The sequence below is a fragment of the Patagioenas fasciata genome, chromosome 2, assembly GCF_037038585.1.
Source record: "Patagioenas fasciata isolate bPatFas1 chromosome 2, bPatFas1.hap1, whole genome shotgun sequence".
NCBI lineage: Eukaryota > Metazoa > Chordata > Aves > Columbiformes > Columbidae > Patagioenas > Patagioenas fasciata.
The window spans coordinates 106340255-106358949 of NC_092521.1; the positions used below are offsets into that span (position 1 = coordinate 106340255).

At 41.8% G+C, this 18695-nt stretch overlaps 1 protein-coding gene and 1 long non-coding RNA gene across 7 annotated transcripts in view; one reads left to right on the plus strand and one right to left on the minus strand.

Annotated features, from left to right (window-relative positions):
- Positions 1-6285, minus strand: part of SLC12A7 (solute carrier family 12 member 7) — a 78104-nt gene extending 71819 nt beyond the window's left edge. For 2 of the 5 annotated variants that reach the window (XM_065830717.2, XM_071804674.1), the window contains exon 1: positions 6061-6285. In XM_065830717.2, coding sequence (XP_065686789.1) covers positions 6061-6175 — 115 coding nt within the window. In that variant the 5' untranslated portion in view covers positions 6176-6285. Of the gene's footprint in view, positions 1-5732; positions 5917-6060 lie in introns of those variants that run through there. The other 3 variants (XM_065830716.2, XM_071804675.1, XM_071804676.1) reach the window with 2 other exon arrangements.
- A 123-nt stretch (positions 6286-6408) lies between these two features.
- The window catches only part of LOC136097872 (uncharacterized), a 53851-nt gene continuing 41564 nt past the window's right edge, over positions 6409-18695 (plus strand). For both annotated transcript variants that reach the window (XR_011737646.1, XR_010650875.2), the window contains exons 1-2: positions 6409-6534; positions 8653-8802. This is a non-coding gene — a long non-coding RNA (uncharacterized lncRNA). The remainder of the gene's footprint in view (positions 6535-8652; positions 8803-18695) is intronic.

An 18695-nucleotide genomic window follows, 5' to 3' on the forward strand; every position in this document is an offset into this window, starting at 1 on the left:
TTACAATGCCTACCTGTGAGTTTTTAACATAAGTTATCTTAAACATGCACCATAAAAAAACATTTCAAGCAAAGTTCTTTTCGGAAAAAGAGTAAAAAAAAAACAACACACAACAGTTCCATCAGAAAACTTACTCACCATATTCTGATGGCTTCAAAAGTAGTCTCATCAAAAGAGGAATCAACAATCAGAGATCAAAAAAACCCTCGGTAATAATATTTTCATCACAGGACCAGAGAAGTTAAAATTATGAGAACTGATGCCACTGTATCTGATGTTACTTTCTGCTGGAATAGTCTACTTCAAAGTTGCTTTATGACTAGAATTTTTACCTTTAGCTCTTCAGCAAGAACACAGTAAAAGAATGTTAGCATTTCGTTCACATGAACTTAAGACATGGTCAAAATAATAATTTCCTGTCCATCTCAAGCATTAAGATCCTCTCCTTCACTAAAAGGGTCAAAACTACAACACTCCAAAAGAAATGTTTAAACAGTTAAAAAATGCTAAGTGACCACTTTCTCCACAGTGAAGTTAGTTTATCATCCTTAACTCTGCCTCCTTTATTTGTCCCTATTTCCCTTGGGCCTATCAATATCCAACAGAAACACTTATATTCACAATGATACATGTAGCTGTATCAAAGAGTGAAAGGATCAGTTGGAGCACCTTGGCAGAGCTAGACATGCATCAGGGATCAACCCAGACAGTCAAGGCCCCTCAGAGTGAAGAAAATATCTATGTGTAGCTCCCACACCTGTGATCACATGTCAGATATGCATCTACCTGCAACAGGAATAGTATTTTGCATTCCAACATTGTATTATGCAGTAAGACATTGGGCTGGCTGGGTAGGACAACCAACATGGTTTTTGCAAAGCGAGATTCTCACATGCCTACAAGAGTTCTTTGAAAGAATCAACAGCGGGAACCCAATTTATGCAGTCTGCCAAGATCTCCAAGAGACTTTTGAATAAGTCCTTCTCTGAATATACTTCAGGAAATGAAGCAGCCACAGAATAAAAGAGAAGATATTGCATAAGCCATAGGTAAATAGTTTCGTAAGAAAAGACATATATGGCCTACTCTCAGAGATGGAAATAGCAATTGAAGTTCTGCTGGGCCACATGATGCTCCACACATAATTAAAAAACAGCAAGAAACATGAGATGACCAGAAATGTTACAGTTCTAAACTATTTCAAGTTATTTAGGATACTAAAGGCACAGGTCAACTGTGAAGAGCTGCAGATCTCCAAGACTAAATGAGTGTTAAAACAACATGCAAAACTGGATGTAGAAATTTAAAGAGTAGATATATACACATATGAAGGAAAACAATCCTAAACCAGTTGGGCTCCAACTGATTGTTACTTCTCATGAATTAGACACTTGCGTTATGATTGTTTCATGAAAACACCAGTTCAATAATCAGTCTTCAAACCACAACCTGAACATCAGAAAGGAAAAGGGAAAAAAGTCCATGTTAGACAAAGGTATGAAAAAAAAAAAACCACCCACAACACTATTTGTTCACAACTTGATTATCATGCACTACACTTCACTTCAGAATGAACAGAAGTGGAAAAAAGTTCAGAGAAAGAAAGAACAATAAGCATGGAACAGTTTCCATGTAAAGAAGAATAAATTAGAGTCTTCCATTTGGAAAAAATGTGATAGGGTTAAGATGGGACAAGGTTTACAAAAATCTTGAGCGATCTAGAGAGGGACCTGACAACTATTAGTGTGATTTGATGCCTTTAATCTGATGACTGGATCAGAAAAACAAACAAGAGGTAATTTGCCTTTGAGCAGCAAATCTTACTGCTAGTTTCCAAGTGCCAAAAATATAAATTGATTCCTGACTGCACAACAGAAGAGAAATTCACAGAGTATATTTGGAAAACAAACAGATTTAGAACTTAATCTAAACTCACCAATAAGTGAGAAACAAATCCAGTTTCATAGAAGGCTCATCTTTTTCTGACCCACAAGTTGCTGAAGCCTGGAAGAGCATGTGGAAAACAGTATCGTATTTGCCAACCCATGCTCCCAAGCATATTCCCAGACCTGAGCCTTTAGCCAGTACTGGAAACAGTATGCACACTACTGCCTAAGCACCTAAATGGGGCAGAGAGAGATAACTAACCTGTGGAGGCTAAAGAAAGAGAGTGAAGACATCAGTTTGCATTATTTTGGGGTACAGAAAACTGGACATACTGCAATGGGATGAAGAGGAACACGTAACACTATATTTTTCTGTAAAGCAAGTTCTGAACTACAGAATGGTTCTGTGTTTGAGCACAAGCTGATGGAAAATGCACTAGACATCTCAGCAAGATTAGCCTGTCTTCCCTACATTGCACATATGTATACCTGCTTCAACTAATCCCTGGATTTTCAGGAATCAGCATTTCACAGAAATTCACAGAATTTATGCTTCATTAGTCATATGATGACTTCACAGTAGATGATCAGGTTTGCCATTGATATTCCGTGTACTTGAGGGCCTTCAATTTAAGAGGATTTTGTAAGAGTTAGTTTTCATAATGGTTTCTAAATAAGACGCCTGTGTGGTCAAGTTAATAATACCATGGGAGGGGAAAAATATGAGCTATGCTTCGAAACACCTGACATGCAGAGCTGCTAATGAAATGGAGATTTTACCAACTTTACAAAGTTTTGACAGCTCTATCTAATAGAGAGTCACTACTGATGTGTAAAGAACACAGATAAAAAACCCAACACAAATCAAATGAGAAATTCTGGTTTAAAACTGCATCCATAACTGCCTACAATAGACTTCTGTTTTCTTCTTGTCTTCTACCTGTTACTATTTCCTGACTACCCTTCCCTTGCAGTGTATTATGAACACATTAAAAGACATATGCTTCTGCATAGGCACATATGCCTTCTGCTAATTGGTGCATATTTGAGTCAGCAGCCTCCAACCCTCAACTACATTGTTCAGTCCAAGCACTAATTTCCACTCTGCCCCCTACTCTTCCCAAGTACTACTCTGGCCAGTGCTATAATCCAGCCACTCACCCAAGTCTTCTCTCCTTCACACAGGTGAGGGTATCACATAACCAGAAAATACAAGGCTATAGACTTTCATACAATTATGGAGTGAAGAGTACAAAGTAAGAACATCCATCTTACTTCATTATCACATAGACAAGCATCAGATAAGAATATGTGGAAGGAGATAGATGCACAGAATTGGTAAGTGCCTTGCTAATAAGATACCAGAACCACCTTACGCATTATCTAATAGCTGAAGAGCATACAGCCTGCTTCCCTCCAAAAAACAGTGTTGTGGGTTTGGTGGGGGTGGGTTTTGTTTGTTTTTGTTGTGGGGTTTTTTTTGTTTGTTGGGTTTTTTTTTTGTTTTTTTTGTTTTTTTTGTTTTTTTTGTTTTTTTTTGTGGGGGGGGGGGTTTGGTGGTGGTGGTTGTTTTTTGGTTTTGTGGGGATTTTATTTGGGGGGAGTGTGAGGGATTTAAACAACATACTAGTGCAGTCAAGGAAATCCCAGAACAACTACTTTGTTTTCAAACCAGACAATTCAATCAAAACTGATACAATTCTAGATTCCTGAACTAGTGGAACAATATTATAGGCTAAGGGTGAGCTGAAGGCAAAGTTCCCATTCCCACTCTTTTTTTTTTCCTATCACTGCTCATCGTTACCCCCCTTCCCACCTTGACACAATTCTAGCCATTCTCAGACTTTTGCAGCCCTCACTCAGCTCAACTCCAAAACAGCGGAAGCATGTTTTTCCCTCTGCAGGAGTTTAGTTTTCTGCCAGTTTAGCACATTGAACCAGCCCAGTGAAGTGTCTCATGAGCACCAAGGTCAAGCACAGGAAAAAGGAAGGGGACCCAAGGGCAAAGAGGAGGGCAGAGAAGGAATGTTTTACTCCCTAGGCTTTTTCTCAAGGCTGTAGCTAACAAAAAGGAAAGCACTCCTCCGCGCAGCAGGCTTTTAGATAGGCTTAACTACAACAGCTTTTAGCTGTACTAATAGTTTAGAATTCTTTAAAGTTTTCAGAAGAATGAGTCAAGGAGAATTATTTGATTACATAGCATTAATTAAACTTTATACATGACAGGTTAACATACCGCAAACATCAATATAATACCTGAGGCAACATAAAGTATGCTGTTCATGTCCCAAACCTCTGTATCCAAGTATAGCATGTGACATCTTAAATGAAGTCACAACTCTCTGACTATACTTTGTTTACAAGTCAACACCCTCACTTTTCAGTATTTTCCTCTCCCTCTTTTACAGGCACATTAATGTGAGAAATCATACATAAATTCATCTGCTCAAGCTTTTTAAACACATATTACAAGTACTGCTAGCCCACACAAATTCTACTTAATTGCATGAAGAATTATTCTTTTTTAATCACAACCCTAAAGGTTAGAAATAAGCCACTACTAGAGTGACAATTCTACTCTTCCCCTCACCCTCCCAAGATGTCCAAACATTCCAAGCCTTGCAAGTGCTTCATATATACACATGGTCTAACAAATTCTCTCTAACTATGCCTGTATGCATGCTCAGTACATTGACATACCATCTGACTGAACACTAACTGTAAATAGCTCTTCTACCATAAGGAAAACAAAGCGCACAAACAGATTAATGTTGTGCCACTGTCACCCATCAGTACAGGAAACAAACTGTGGCCATAGTTTATGCTATTTTGGTTTTTTTTTTAATTGGAAAATTGTGGTAGTTACTAGAACACTTGCTCATTGCTTTAATATATACTACATGTAGTTGCATTTCCTTTGGTGTATCTTTCACAGGTCACTAGGGGCTTGAGGGTAGGTAACAACCCAGCTTTGTCAGTTCGGTGTTTTACTGGATGATCTTCCTAAAAAAAATACTTGTGCAAAAAGAAATGAAAATAATATACACATGTTAAGTTTGTCAAATATCTGTTTTCATATCTCTACATTCAAATCCCACACTATTAGCCTTACTTATCTGTGATATATACCACAAAAAGCAGAAGCTGCCTTTTACAAAAGCCTATCTTTTCACCTGTGATCATCTAACATCTAACAATAAATAAAAAGACCACGCACAACAAACCGTTAGGAATGAGTGCTGACTGTAACCTAACGTCCAAAATAATGTGCAAAATGCAACCAGCTCTCACAGTGCTAGCCGTGATTCGAGCACCATACTTGGTATTGCCGTCGCAACAAGCTTCAGAAAGAGGAAGTGCTAAGGGCTCCTGAGGCAAAGGAAGAGTTATTGCTTCCCTAGCAGTGCCCCATCATCCGGGTGAGAAAAGCACTCATTTCCCCACCACCGCCTGCAAACAAACACGCATGCTACTGCAGAAGAGGCCGCCCAGACCAGACCCTCGCTCGCGAAGTCCGAGCTCCACCTCAGGCTTGATTCTGCTCCCCCAAGCAGCTTCAGCGGCGAGGCCTAGCAGGAGACAAGGTCCTGACACTGCACCGTCAGGTAGCGAACACCTACTTCACCCCAAGACACGATCGCTGGTGCAAAAGCACACGGCTGGACAACCACCTGGGGCAAGCCCCGAAACACTGCGCTCTTCTCCACAGCCTCAATCTCCCATGCTACCTCTCCCTCTAGTGAGCTCCAGCAGCACTTAGCTTTCAGCTAGAGCTTCCAAGCCCGCCTGTTGAACCGCCAGCGGCACCGGCTACTCCCGCTCCACACGCCAGCGGGAGGTACTGACCGCGCCGCGCCCATCTCCGAGCTCCTCCGCTCCCGCGGCCGGAGCCGGCCGGCAGCACTTCCTCCGCTCGGCTGGCGGCGGTGGCTTATAGAAACAAGCTCTCAGACGCCCCAGGCGCCGCACTTTCGTCCTCTCCCGAGGCGCTCTTCTCCACCTGGACAGGTAGCCCCAGCACTGCCCACTGTCGAAACGCGATGCGGCTCTTCCATAGGCTACAAGGGTCCCCCGGCGGCGAGCCGGTCTGCCCCAGGCGGCAGCCCCGCTCCCCCGCACACAAAGCATCGGTGGTGCCCTCAAGCGCTACCCTCCGGCAACTCCCCACTCTCACCGTGGCCTCGGTCTCTCTCGTCGTCTTCCACCTTCTGCCACTGCTCATCCCGCTCCGCCGGTCCCCGCTCCTCGCCCTGCGCCTCCACCGGCACCACCGTGAAGCTGGTCGGCATAACGCAGCCGATCCCGGGACGTACCCGCACCTTTCACCCAGCGGGCAGGATAAAGCAGCGCTGCCGCCCCCCTCACGTGAGAGCCATTTCCTCACTCAGCGAGGGGCGGGGGCCGGGATCGAGCCTCCGCCCCCTCCCGCCCCTTCGCCGCCTGACTGACGGCGCTGCGGCCGCGGCTCCGGAGAGGGAGGCGGGGGCCTGGGGGCGCGGGCAGCGGCTTCCCCTGGGGCGAGGAGGAAGAGGAAAGGGGTGGGTGCTATGAGCAGCTCTGATTTACAGACACGCAACTTCTCAGCTCAGAACCGAGGCAGGTTGGTGGGAGGATTTGTTCTCCCGCGGAGCGCTGAGGCGTTGGCGGGGTAAGTCGGTCCAGCCAGCCAGGCGAGGGAGGTGATTGGCCCGCTCTGCTCTGCGCTGGTGCGGCCTCACCTGGAGCACTGTGTACAGTTCTGGGCACCACAGGATAAAAAGGATATAAAGCTACTGGAGGGTGTCCAGAAGAAGGCTACGAAGTTGGTGAAGGGTTTGGAGGGGAAGCCGTGTGAAGAGCGGCTAAAGTCACTTGGTTTGTTCAGCCTGGAGGAGACTCGGGTAACCTCTTGGTGGCTACAGCTTCCTCACAGGAGGAGGAGGGGCAGGCATTGAACTCTTCTCTCTGGCGATCAGTGAGAGGGAATGGCAGGAAGATGTGCCAGGGGGAGGTTTAGGTTGGACATTAGGAAAAGGTTCTTCAGGTGGTGGAGCACTGGAACAGGCTCCCCAGAGAGGTGTCACGGCCCCAAGCCTGACAGTGTTCAAGAAGAGACTGGACAACATCCTCAGACACATGGTGTGAATTTTGGGGTTGTCATATACAGGGACAGGAGCTGGACTCGATCCTTATGGGTCCCTTCCAACTCAGGACATTTAAGATTCTATGAAGTGTCTCCTGTGAGTTGACATAGTGCCATTGGGGAAAAAGCCCCAGAAGGGTGTGCACATGTGTCTGAATGTGTGGGAGCTACCCTGAGTTATTTCACTGGGCTTCTTCAGCTATGGGGTTTCGGCACAGAAAATTCTTCCTCTGTTTTAAACTTTGCCTTGCATATATCCTTACGGCACTGGGACCACCTGGCTGCTGCTCTTCAGACCTCAGCAGACAGAAACTATCTTCCGAAGGAAACTGTAGACTGTAGGGCTCTGATCCTCCATGTCTGTAAAAAGTATGGCAGCATCCAGAAGGCCCAAGGAGGAGCTTTGCGGATCACATTTTGGACAAGAGGAGAAGAAAGTCCACTGTTTGCCTTGGGACTACCAGGAGATGAAGATAGTTCCCAGAAATCTGCCATGAGTTTCAGGGGGCAGCTGAGGGCCCCATGATTCAGGTTGGAGTCAGCATGTAAGCTCTGACCTTCACTTCAGTGAAGCAGATTCTATGAGTCAGTAGATGAGCAGTGTATCAACTTTAATATTAATGATGTAGCACTAGTGGTAAGCTATAGCTCTTGGTTACCTTAAACTTCCTTACCAGAGGAGGCATTTCTGCTCCAAAAGTAGATAAAACAGACTTGGAAGCTGAGGGTCTTTTTCTTGTCTCCCGCTATTCTACTATCTTCCCAGCGAAGTGCTGGAGCAGAAAGACTATTCATGTGGGTTTGTATTCATGTTCTCGCTTTTGGAAGGGAACTGATGGGTTTGTGGGTCACATACCTCAGTGGGATGGAAGATGTCTACCTAACAGTACAGTCTGTCCCACAGCTTAGAGGACTTCAAAGAAGGGCGTGGGGAAAGTGGTTCCGGCCATCAAAAGTGACAGATGTGGAGGTGGTAGGGCAGCAAGGAAAGCAGAGGGAGAGAAGCTTGGTAACATTTTGATACCCGGTATAGGCTTCCAGTTCTACCTCCATTCAAACCATGGTGTAACTGCGGTAAAGAGAACAGTAACTGAATGAAAAAGGAGTTTCTGTATCGGGGATGTGTCTCTTCATCCTCACTGTGCCACTTTCCAAGCTCAAAAAAGCAACTGGAATCATGTCTTTGCTAGCGATAGTGGATTTCCTGTATGTTAATTATGTTAACTGCAGAGGCAAGGATATTTTGGTGCACTTTTGTTAAAGCTCCTTTTGTTGTGGTACAGACTATTATCAAAATTAATGGTACTAAGGAACTAGATACAATGATAAATTAGAATAGTAAATGTAATTTTATGACATATACAAAAAATAACAATTCCTTCTTCAAGGACTGAAGAGCATGCAGTGTATGAGGTGTGGTATCATATATGAGCATTGATAAGAAATTTGTAATTAGCTGATCATTTTTTAAGTACCATCCATCTGGTGTCTTGAGAAATCTATTGAAAGAAACTCATGTAAGATAAAGATGAAAACCGACATACAGTGTCATACTGCATGCACAAAAGGTTTAGTGGGGAGAAATTAGAATTGCAGCATTCAGTTTTACTTCAACCTGATACATTTTCTTTTTGTCTAAAATAGCTAAGAGCAAAAGAAAGAGAAGGTTTGGCCCAAACAACTTCTGAATGAACAGAGGCAGTGCTCCCTCTTCCAACTCACATCTGTTTCCTCTGTCATAACCATGGAGAGCCATTTGATGAAAATGAGGAGCAGTTCCATGGAGCAAGGATGGTAAGTTCATACAGGGTTCTGCATTGTCACCCATTACAAGGACACACTGTAATCTGAGGGCTGCCATTTGTGAGCCTCTTAAAAGTTTTTGCATGATGAGGACCTGGGACTGGAAAAAGTAACTTACTTCAAATAACATGAGATAAGAAGTGTTGTGATACATGCCAGGTTTAATGACAGGCTACTCTGGTGGTACCGTTCTAGGAATAAGAAAGAAAAAGAACAGAAGTAGAATAAGATGAAGACATTCTATAGATCTGTGTCAAAAAAAGTGCAATGCTGGAATCATAACATTACATGACTGTTTTGTTAAAAAAAAAAAAAAAAGGAAAGCTTTCAGTCTGTGATGTTCACTGAAAACACAGAGCTCTGGACCGTCACCATCTTTCTGTTTGGCAAGATAGAAATGCAGCAATTACACCACCAATTCAACCAGTTATATCCAGCTGGACCTTTAACAAGAGAGGATTTGGGGGTGAATATTCTACTAATTGCTCCATCCCAAGGCCCCCCCTCCAAAAAAACCCAAATAAACAAAAAACACACAACAAAAACAACAGAATACATTAAGAGATGTGAAGGTATAATGAAGCTAGTTTACATACTGAGAGCCATCTCCACCTCTGAAAAAGATCAGCCAAGTCTCTGTTGTGGTACATACTGCTGTGGCACTGCTGTCTTAGAGCTCTACAAGCTCTAATTCCTGTTCATCCTTGTTCCATTGCTTATTATCACTTGCAGAATTAACTTTCTCATTACTTCTGTGCTTTCTTTAACAATATGTCACAGAACAAACACAGTGTTCCTTGTCCACTTGGCGTAGTGTTTCATGTATACCTTGAGCTCAGAGACTGTGGTGTGAAAAAGATGCCACAACTGCAGAGATGCACCGGTAGAGTATGCATAGTAGATTTTTCTGGCTGCACAGTATGTGCAAGCTGGAGCTAGTTTTGTAGTTACAGAAGTGATTAAATAAACTACTATTATTGACTAAAAACAACCTCTCTGCAGGATGAAGGTAGGAACACCAACATGTTTGCATAGTATACTAGCATACTTTTCACGTGCACCTGTTCCTCTGTGCCATTGCTAAACCAGTGCACTGGGGAGGGGGAACTTCACTCATCATGGAAATATTTAAAGCAATTATGCCTCATGAATAGCCTGTGCCTCTCAATAGCATCTGCAGGCAGACACAGTGATACTGACTCACAACATTAGCACTGCAGGTTAATCAATGCCACGGTTTAAATGAATTGTGAAACAAGTTTCATAACACCCAGTAAGTGAGGAGAACATAGAAGCATGTTATAAAAATGTAAGAGTTCTTTACGTTATCAAATGTATGTCAGGAAAAAATATTAAGATAATACAACAGAAGTTAGTACTACTTTTGCTTTAATACTACTTTGCTTTAATTGTGTTTTATTGTTCTGCTGACATGGACTACTTGGCAGAAAAAAGCCAATTATGTTGCTTTTCTTCTGAAGGGAAACTATGCTCAACTCAATGCTGGGAGTCCCTTCTACCCAGTGAGAACCCCTCATCACTGAGCAGCAGCACTGTCTGGTTTCATATATGCACTCCCCAGAGTGAGTTCTCTGCTGGACAGTGCTATAGTTTCAATAGAAAGGGTAAGGAGTAGCTTCTTGCATACTCATTAAAGATATTGTTTTGCGATAGAGGAACAGCATAGTTGAATCCCCTCAGGCAAGAAATGTTTATAATCCACCCGGAGGAGTACTCTAAATAACAGGTTATTATGCTAAAAGTAGACCCTTCTTCTGTTTTTAATTAACTTTTGGCTGTTATATGTTATGTTCTTCAATATGTCTGCTGGATGAGCCCCCTCAGAGGACATGAGCAAAATTAGCTGTTTCTCTGCTCTGTCTGAATTGCAGTGAATTTATGGAAACAGGCTGATTCTTCATGTGTGAAGGTGCTCAAATACCAGCATTAAGGAAATTTTGCAAATTGAAAATCAGATCTTGATTGAATCAATCAAGGCACATACAGTGTTAGCAGACAAGTATGTCTTCTCTATTTCCATCCTGGACAAAGGCACCTGAATTCCTTATGTGTTTTATTAAATGCCAAGGAACATAGTCTTAATGTAGTTCATGATTATTTGTAATTATGTCAAGGTTTAAGGCAAGGTGGCAATAAACCATGGCAGACACTCCCTGTTATCCCCTTTACCTCCCACCACCCCTTCCTTTAGATCGGAAAGATGATAAGAAAGATAAGGGGAAAGGAAGAGAGACTTCAAGTTGAAGAGTTTTAAAGGGTTTTACTAATACTACTAATAAATAGAGAATATATACAAAATACACAAAACCAGTCTCAAGTGCTTGATGTGGAGTTGGCGTCACTCCAGCAGCAGGAGCTGGGTGTGCAGAGCTGGCGGCTCCAGCAAGTGCAGGCCAGGCCCCCGGAAGTCATGGGTGGGACTTCACAGCAAACCAGAACCTGGTTGCAGGGATGCAGGGCCTGAGGCCTGTAGATCACAGGCAGACAGACAGGGTCCTCTCTAGATGCTGGCCATGGTTGAAGAGAGCTTGACCCTTGTGATCACCCTCTTATATAGGGGGTATGATGATTATGGGATGGAATACTTCCGTTGGTCAGTTCTAGTCACCTGTTCCATCCACCCCTCCTCAAACACGGCCCTCTCTCAACAGAACATGGGAAAAAGTATCAGTCTTTCTTAGCTACCATAGTAATAAATCTAAACACGAGCTTCTTCAGCATTCCGTTGGTCTCTTATCAGCACCGAGTACAGCATCCTAGGAAAAATATGCAGGCTAAAACTCAGAAAAATACAGCCACCTAGAAGAACTTAGCTGAAAGAAAAATCACTGAAAGAGAAACGGTCTTGTTTTTAACAAAACCAGGACAAATTGGCTCTTTAAAAGATTGAAGCATTTGTCAGAATCAGCTGATGGCACTTTTCCCTCTCCATATATTATGCCAATTGACCTTTTTTTTGCCTTTTAAATAATATCAAGGATTCATCTTATTTGAACATTACTATATCTTCTAACTTGTTCATCACTATCAGCTGAGAATATTTCACCTACATAGAGACTTCACAGGTGTGGTTAGGAGTGATACAGTATGTTATCCATTTTACATGTTCTGCAGGTGATAATGACTAGAGCATTAAAAAAAATAAATAAATTGCTTTAAAAATACTGAAATTACCCCCCCCACAGATGTTGGTTATAGTTTATCTCTCTTCCTTTTGATTTTCCTATGCTTCTCTGCTAACATCTGTGATAAAATCAAGCTGCAAATACACACACATGGCACTTACTAGAGAACCATGCAATTGGGCCCAGTCAATATGGGTTTATGAAAGGGAGGTCTTGTTTGGCCAACCTGATCTCCTTCTATGACAAGGTGACCCAACTAGTACATGAGGGAAAGGCTGTGGATATTGGGTACTTAAACTTCAGTAAAGACTTTGACACCGTATCTCACAGCATTCTCCTGGAGAAAATGGCAGCTCATGGCCTGGATGAGTGTACTCTGATATGGATAAAGAACTGGCTGGCTAGCTGGGCCAAAAGAGTTGTGGTGAACGGAGTCAAATCCAGTTGGCAGCCAGTCATGAGTGGTGTTCCCCAGGGCTCAGTTCTGCTTATTCTCTTTATTAATGATCTGGATGAAGGGATTGAGTGCAACCTTAGTAAGCTTGCAGATGCCACCAAATTGGGTGGGAGTGTTGACCTGCTGGAGGGTCAGATGGCCATACAGAGGGATCTAGACTGGCTGGATCATTGAGCTAAGGCCAGTTGTATGAGGTTTAACAAGGCCAAGTGCTGGGTCCTGCACTTGGATCACAACAACCCCAAGCAGTGCTACAGGCCTGGGGAAGAGTGGCTGGGAAGCTGCCTGGCAGAAAAGGACCTGGGGGTGTTTATTGACAGCTGGCTGAATATGAGCCAGCAGTGTGCCCAGGTGGCCAAAAAGGCCAACAGCATCATGGCTTGTATCAGGAATAGTGTGGCCAGCAGGACTAGAGAAGTGATTGTGCCCCTGTACTCATCACTGGTGAGGCCGTACCTTGAATACTGTGTTCAGTTTGGGCCCCTCATCATAAGAAGGACATTGAAATACTAGAGAGAGTTCAAAGGAGGGTGACAAAGCTGATGAGGGGTCTGGAGCACAAGTCTGATGAGAAGCAGCTGAGGGAATTGGGGCTTTTTAACCTGGAGAAAAGGAGACTGAGGGCAGAACTTATTGTAGACATGCTGTCTAGAGCTACCTGAAAGGAGGCTGTAGCATGCTACTTCTCCCAAGTAGCAAGTGATAGGGCAAGAAGAAATGGCCTCAAGTTGTGTCAGGGAAGGTTTAGATTGGATATTAGGAAAAAATTCTTCATGTAGAGGGTTGTCAGGTATTGGAATAGGCTGCCCAGGGAAGTGGTGGACTCACCATCCCTAGAGGTGTTTAAAAGACATTTAGATGAGGTTCTTAGGGACATGGTTTAGTGCTAGAGCTAGGTTAGGTTAGGTTATGGTTGGACTTGATGACCCTGAGGGTCTCTTTCCAGCCAAAATGATTCTATAATTCTATAACTGTAAGTATATCTCCCCGTTTGCTTATAAGGTGATTCTGCTAGGTTCATGTTTTTGTATTCCAATTAGAGGCAGAGTTATCTAGCGTTTTTTCTCAGATGCTGTCTTTCAGTTATTGGAGGACTGTAAGATAAAGATGTAAACAGAAAGTTTATGACCCGTAGTAGCAAACTGTCCAATTAATTCTCAATAAAGAGAGCAAATATCTTTTATGTATGGGGAAAGCTAGCCAACCTAATGAGCTTGCAAACTGATAGAAAACTGTTAATCTCAATGAGGCCTTTCTATAACTTGTTGCAATGGCTACAATTACAGGTTCAAATTTGATCATTGACTAAAATTATAATAAGGCTTGTGATGCTGAAGTACTAATTAATATAATTTTATTCCCTTTGTATAATTGTGTTCAACCAAATAAATGCAAAACCTCATATCTATATTAGATTTTCTGTTTTTTAAAAGTCACAGTTTTCACAGTAGTTGAGAATACATAGTCTCTGTGGATTTTTTTTTTTTAATCATATGCCCCTGTATTGTTGTATACTATCATCCAGTGGAATACAGTTGGGCAGTGGTTATCAGCATAGGCTGAGGAAGTAAAACATGATTAAACAGTACCTTTCCAACCAAGAACCAAATGGAATTTTTCACCCACATTTGAAGCAGTGAGGCAACTGGGGCTGCAATGGCATCTAATGATGACCAAAGAGCACGGGAAAGAGAGTCAGGTTTTAGAAGATTTTTTTGTTTTCATAATCTAACTAATTCAGTGACAAACACAGCTGTGGTAGAATCCAGGAAAACAAGCTAGATTGTGCCTGCTCCATGGACTTTGATCACGCTTATCTAGAGACTACGTGCTGCAAGCTAACTGACTAGGAGATGGTTTTAGAAAAGCTGTCTGTGTCTCTACAACAACCTGTTCTCACAGATTTTCTTTAGAGATAAGCTCTCAACATCAGCCAGTTTTGCCTTGCAGGAATAAATGCCTATGCTGTAATGCAAAGGCAAGTCCTGATTTGAGCTTCACCTTCATTTAGGACATTATGCCTTGAACTGTTTTCTACATGGAAGGTCAGGAAACTGTGTGAAAGTGCTGGGGGCTGAGCAAAGCCTTGTAACTCTTCGTGAAATGTCACCTGGTTTGCAGCCAAGAAGATGGCCTCAGCAAAGGGAATGATGCTTAATTTTGAACTTCCAAGTTTTTCACTTTTTTTAAGTTTTGAACTTTTACAGCATAAACAGAAGGGCATTGTTTTCCCTAGCTAGGCAGCTCATGTGGCAGTGGTTTTCTGAAGTCAAACTGAGTAAGTCATGGATATTGAGAGTCTGGTGCCTCAGCGCAAACAGCCAGAAGAGTTCCAGGTCATTAGTTCTCAACTGGTAGCTAAAATGTGCATGTTTTATGTTTTTCTTTTTTTTTTTTCTTTTTTTTTTAAAATGTAGCTAAGTAGAAACCACCCTCTCCACTATTCCTAAGAGAGTGCTACAATGAAACTAATAAAAGAAATTATTTCTGTGTCCTTACTAGGTGGTGATCTATTAAAAATAATTGACTTTGAAAGGAAAAATGTGTAGTGTTCTGTAGCTTATAGGTTTGAGTCTGCAAGTTTTAGTGAATTTGGATTCCCAGAAGAGCTTTTCAGAACTGACCCCAATGGATAGAAAAGACAGATGATACTGTATGCATATGTCTGAGCTGCCAAGGTATACTATCATTGATTTCAGCAGTGACACTTTGGGGCACCTTATTAAATGTTCCAACAGAATAAATCAGTTAATGTTAATAGATGGAGTGGAATAGTTAGTAGATGGAGTATAGAGAAGAGGGTGAAGAAAGAATAAAATTAATACCCTTTTTGTTTAAAATATCACTTCAGAGTTGTAAGGAATATGGACCTGGACATAAATTGACCAAAGCTGATTTAACTGAAATTGACTGTAATTTAATGAACAAAATCACGAGAAAGTAATTTATGCTGCCCACCAACTTACTCCTAGAAACAGAATCCAGTTAAGGCCAGTGTGCGAAGTGGATAATGCTAGCAAAGGATTTAAGCAGTTAAAAAAAAATAGCCTACTAGCGGTAAAAGGCAGCTCAACCAATGGTCAGCACAGAAAATTAAGTATTCAGTACTTGTGTACTTTTTTCATTTGAAATGAAAAGGTCTGCTAATGCCTAACAAAATTAAACACCTATGTCAAATTTGGCCAGAATTAGGAAAGAACAGGTTGCAAATTACTTGTATCGACTGAATGTTTTATTGAATCCACGGCACCTAACAAAATTATCTTTATTGTGTCAAGTAACTCTATGTAACAATTTTAAAGCTATTAGTGGACACCCATATATTTTACATCTGTTAAGACAGGGACCGTACAGTCACTATCTGAACAGCCTTGCTTTTTCTCTCCTATCCCTGAGTATCTTTCTTCATCCAGTCCAACATATTTTTTTTTCCAGTAAAGGCAGGTCTTATGATCAAGCTGCCACCTCTTACACAACTCTGTCCTTCTATTTTCAGAAAATGGATGAAAACTGTCATTCTCTTGCCAAGGCAAAGGGGTTTGTTTTGGGATTCATTCACTCCTCCCATCAGAAGGCAGATTTTCAGCCATCTACAGTAAAGCCAGGCTCCATCATGCTAACAGTTACTTGGGAAGGCAAACTCCGTAACTCCAAACAGCCTACCCCTTCCTCCTTCTATGGCCAGATGTTATTGCTGTGCGTGACATCATATAGTGTGGAATATCCCTTTGTTCAGTTGGGGTCAGCTGTCCCAGCTGTGTCGTCTCCCAGCTCTCTCTGCACCCTTGGCCTAATCACTGGTGGGGCAGTCTAAGCAGCAGAAAAGTCCTTGATGCTGTGTAAGCACTGCTCAGCAGTAACTAAAACATGCCTGTATTATCAACACTGTTTTCATCCAAAAAACTGATCAGCAGAAATGTGATCTGCTTCCTGTTGCACAGTAAAGCAAACATGTGTTTGCCAGGATTGTGAAAAAATGTCATTAAAAAGTAGAGGTGTTCCAATGGGTAGAATGAGTAACAAGTGAAATTTCGCGGGAGAGCACAGTAATTTAGAGGAAGAGTTACATGAAGTTGTGGTTGGGCTTAAAAACAAGGTTTCGATGTGGTGATAATGGTATGTGGCAGAAGACAAAGTAGTATTTGAATCAGAATTCAAAATGCTGGAATTGATGCTTGCATATTTAAACAAGTGCAGAGGAGAATCACAAATGTGTTTGTTCCAGGAAATGAAGAACGTGGCTCAGACCATTTTCTATTAATAAGGGCATAAGGTGACCAGATAAGTGTATTAGACTAGTTTTGCAGATAGATAATACAGAGCACTAAAGAGCAATTAATCTAGTAGGAAAACACTGATTGGATGCCAGAACCAGATAAAGAACTGTTGACTCAGTCCTGGAGGAAATTAAAGGCTTCTGAAGTCCATCAGTTTGCACAAAATCCAGTAGCTTCCTCTGTAACCTTAGACTTCATGGATTTAAAAGTCTGTACAGCCATCCCAATTTTTGCACATAACAAGCAGCTGTTATCTTGATTTATGCTTCCTTCTACCTAGTGATCTTTTAGGGTTTGTTTGTTTGTTTTTTGGGAGGAATAGTTTCTTTACCAATTATTTTAAAATATCTGAAACAAGATTCATTTTATGTAAACAGGAGGGATGCTCGTGGAGCATAGCAAAAGGGACTTTAAATTTTTTCTTCTAATATACAGGGTGTTTCAGAAAGATGGACCCAGTTTGCAATCACTATATTACACAAATACTGATAAACTGAGAGTGGGGGAAGCTCTACAACTGCCCACACAGATTGTCATTCCCAGTAATGCCACAAGTGCAACACTGGGAGATGTCCCAGTGCACATAAAGGGCACTTCTGAAAATGTAGCTGGCACTCAGGTGACACAAATGAATTGTGTAATTATAACATGTTGCCATCATGAAATATACTGCTTTGATATTAGGTCCATCTTTTTTAAACACCCTGTATATTTCCAGAGAATTATCTCAGTCAGGTCTTCCTGGTGGAGGTACAGTCCATACTGACAAAAGAATACTTTGGCTAGCAATCACTTAAGACAGCATCCTAAAGAGAACAAGTCACACTTGCAGAATATACTTACTTTTAGCTGGTTATACCTTTAGGTAGGAATGTGGTGGGGGGAATCACATCTATGACAGATGGTGTCAAAATTTAAAGGTATAGATAATGTAGTTAAAACTTTAATGTTAAAATCTTAAAATTCTGTAGAGATGTACAGTGTTCTTGTAAAGAGCACTTGCCACTATTTCAGTTCATCACTCTGCTACATACAAAACATTTATCTGGAGGGAATAAATGTCTTATGTCACTTCACTCTCACTCTAGAGATTCTGTTGCCTGTAAAAATACATTTTTCCTTTCAATATTACAGGCATATATATAAAAAATGACTGTTACTGTAGGATTTATTACCTGATATATATGTATATAAAGTATTTATAAAGTGTGTATATATACACGTATATGTGTATACATATATATATAGACCCTGATCTATTAATCTCATTATAATTCTTATAGGATTAGAACAAGGATACCATATACCTCCTTAGCCAGAGTTGATTGTTCATCCTGTCAAAGTCAAGGAAATAGGCAGCAGGAAGTCATATCAGAAAAAGGAGTCAGAAGTTGCTCAATTAACTGAGAAACTGCTGCAAGATGCCCCTTTGAACACAGACTTTGTGAAAAAGACCTGTCTTCACAACCAAACAAGAGAAAAATTGAACATATGTGAAATAAACTGCCCATGAGAAAGATTATGTACGAAAAGACTGGGTGGAATAAATTGTCATAACTGCATACAGCTTGTTTGGGCTTGAATGGACAGAAATGGGTGACTTCTGTCTAGTTCAGAGAATGGGAAACCTGGAAAAGTCAGGGAATAGATGCAGCCTTGATCTGAGGGCAGGGAAGAGAGGAAGAAGAGTTACAGCTGTGACTATAACATGATCCCTCTAGAGTTCAGTGCAGGGTTATGCCTATGCCAGTCCTCTGGTATTCCTGCAATATGTAGACTCCACTGCTTTTTTGCGAGGCTAAAAACGCTTTTTCAGCTCTCCTCAGTGTCATTTGACCCTTAGTCACAGCTCAAGCTCTGGACTTCTTCACAGGGCTGAAATTTGATCAAAACCGAACAGTAGAGGTGGTCTGTAAAGTATGGCTGCAGCCAGGGGGTTCGCTGCCCACATCTACCTGTGTGACCTGCTGCTTCTTCTCTCTGCTAGAATATTCTCTATTTATA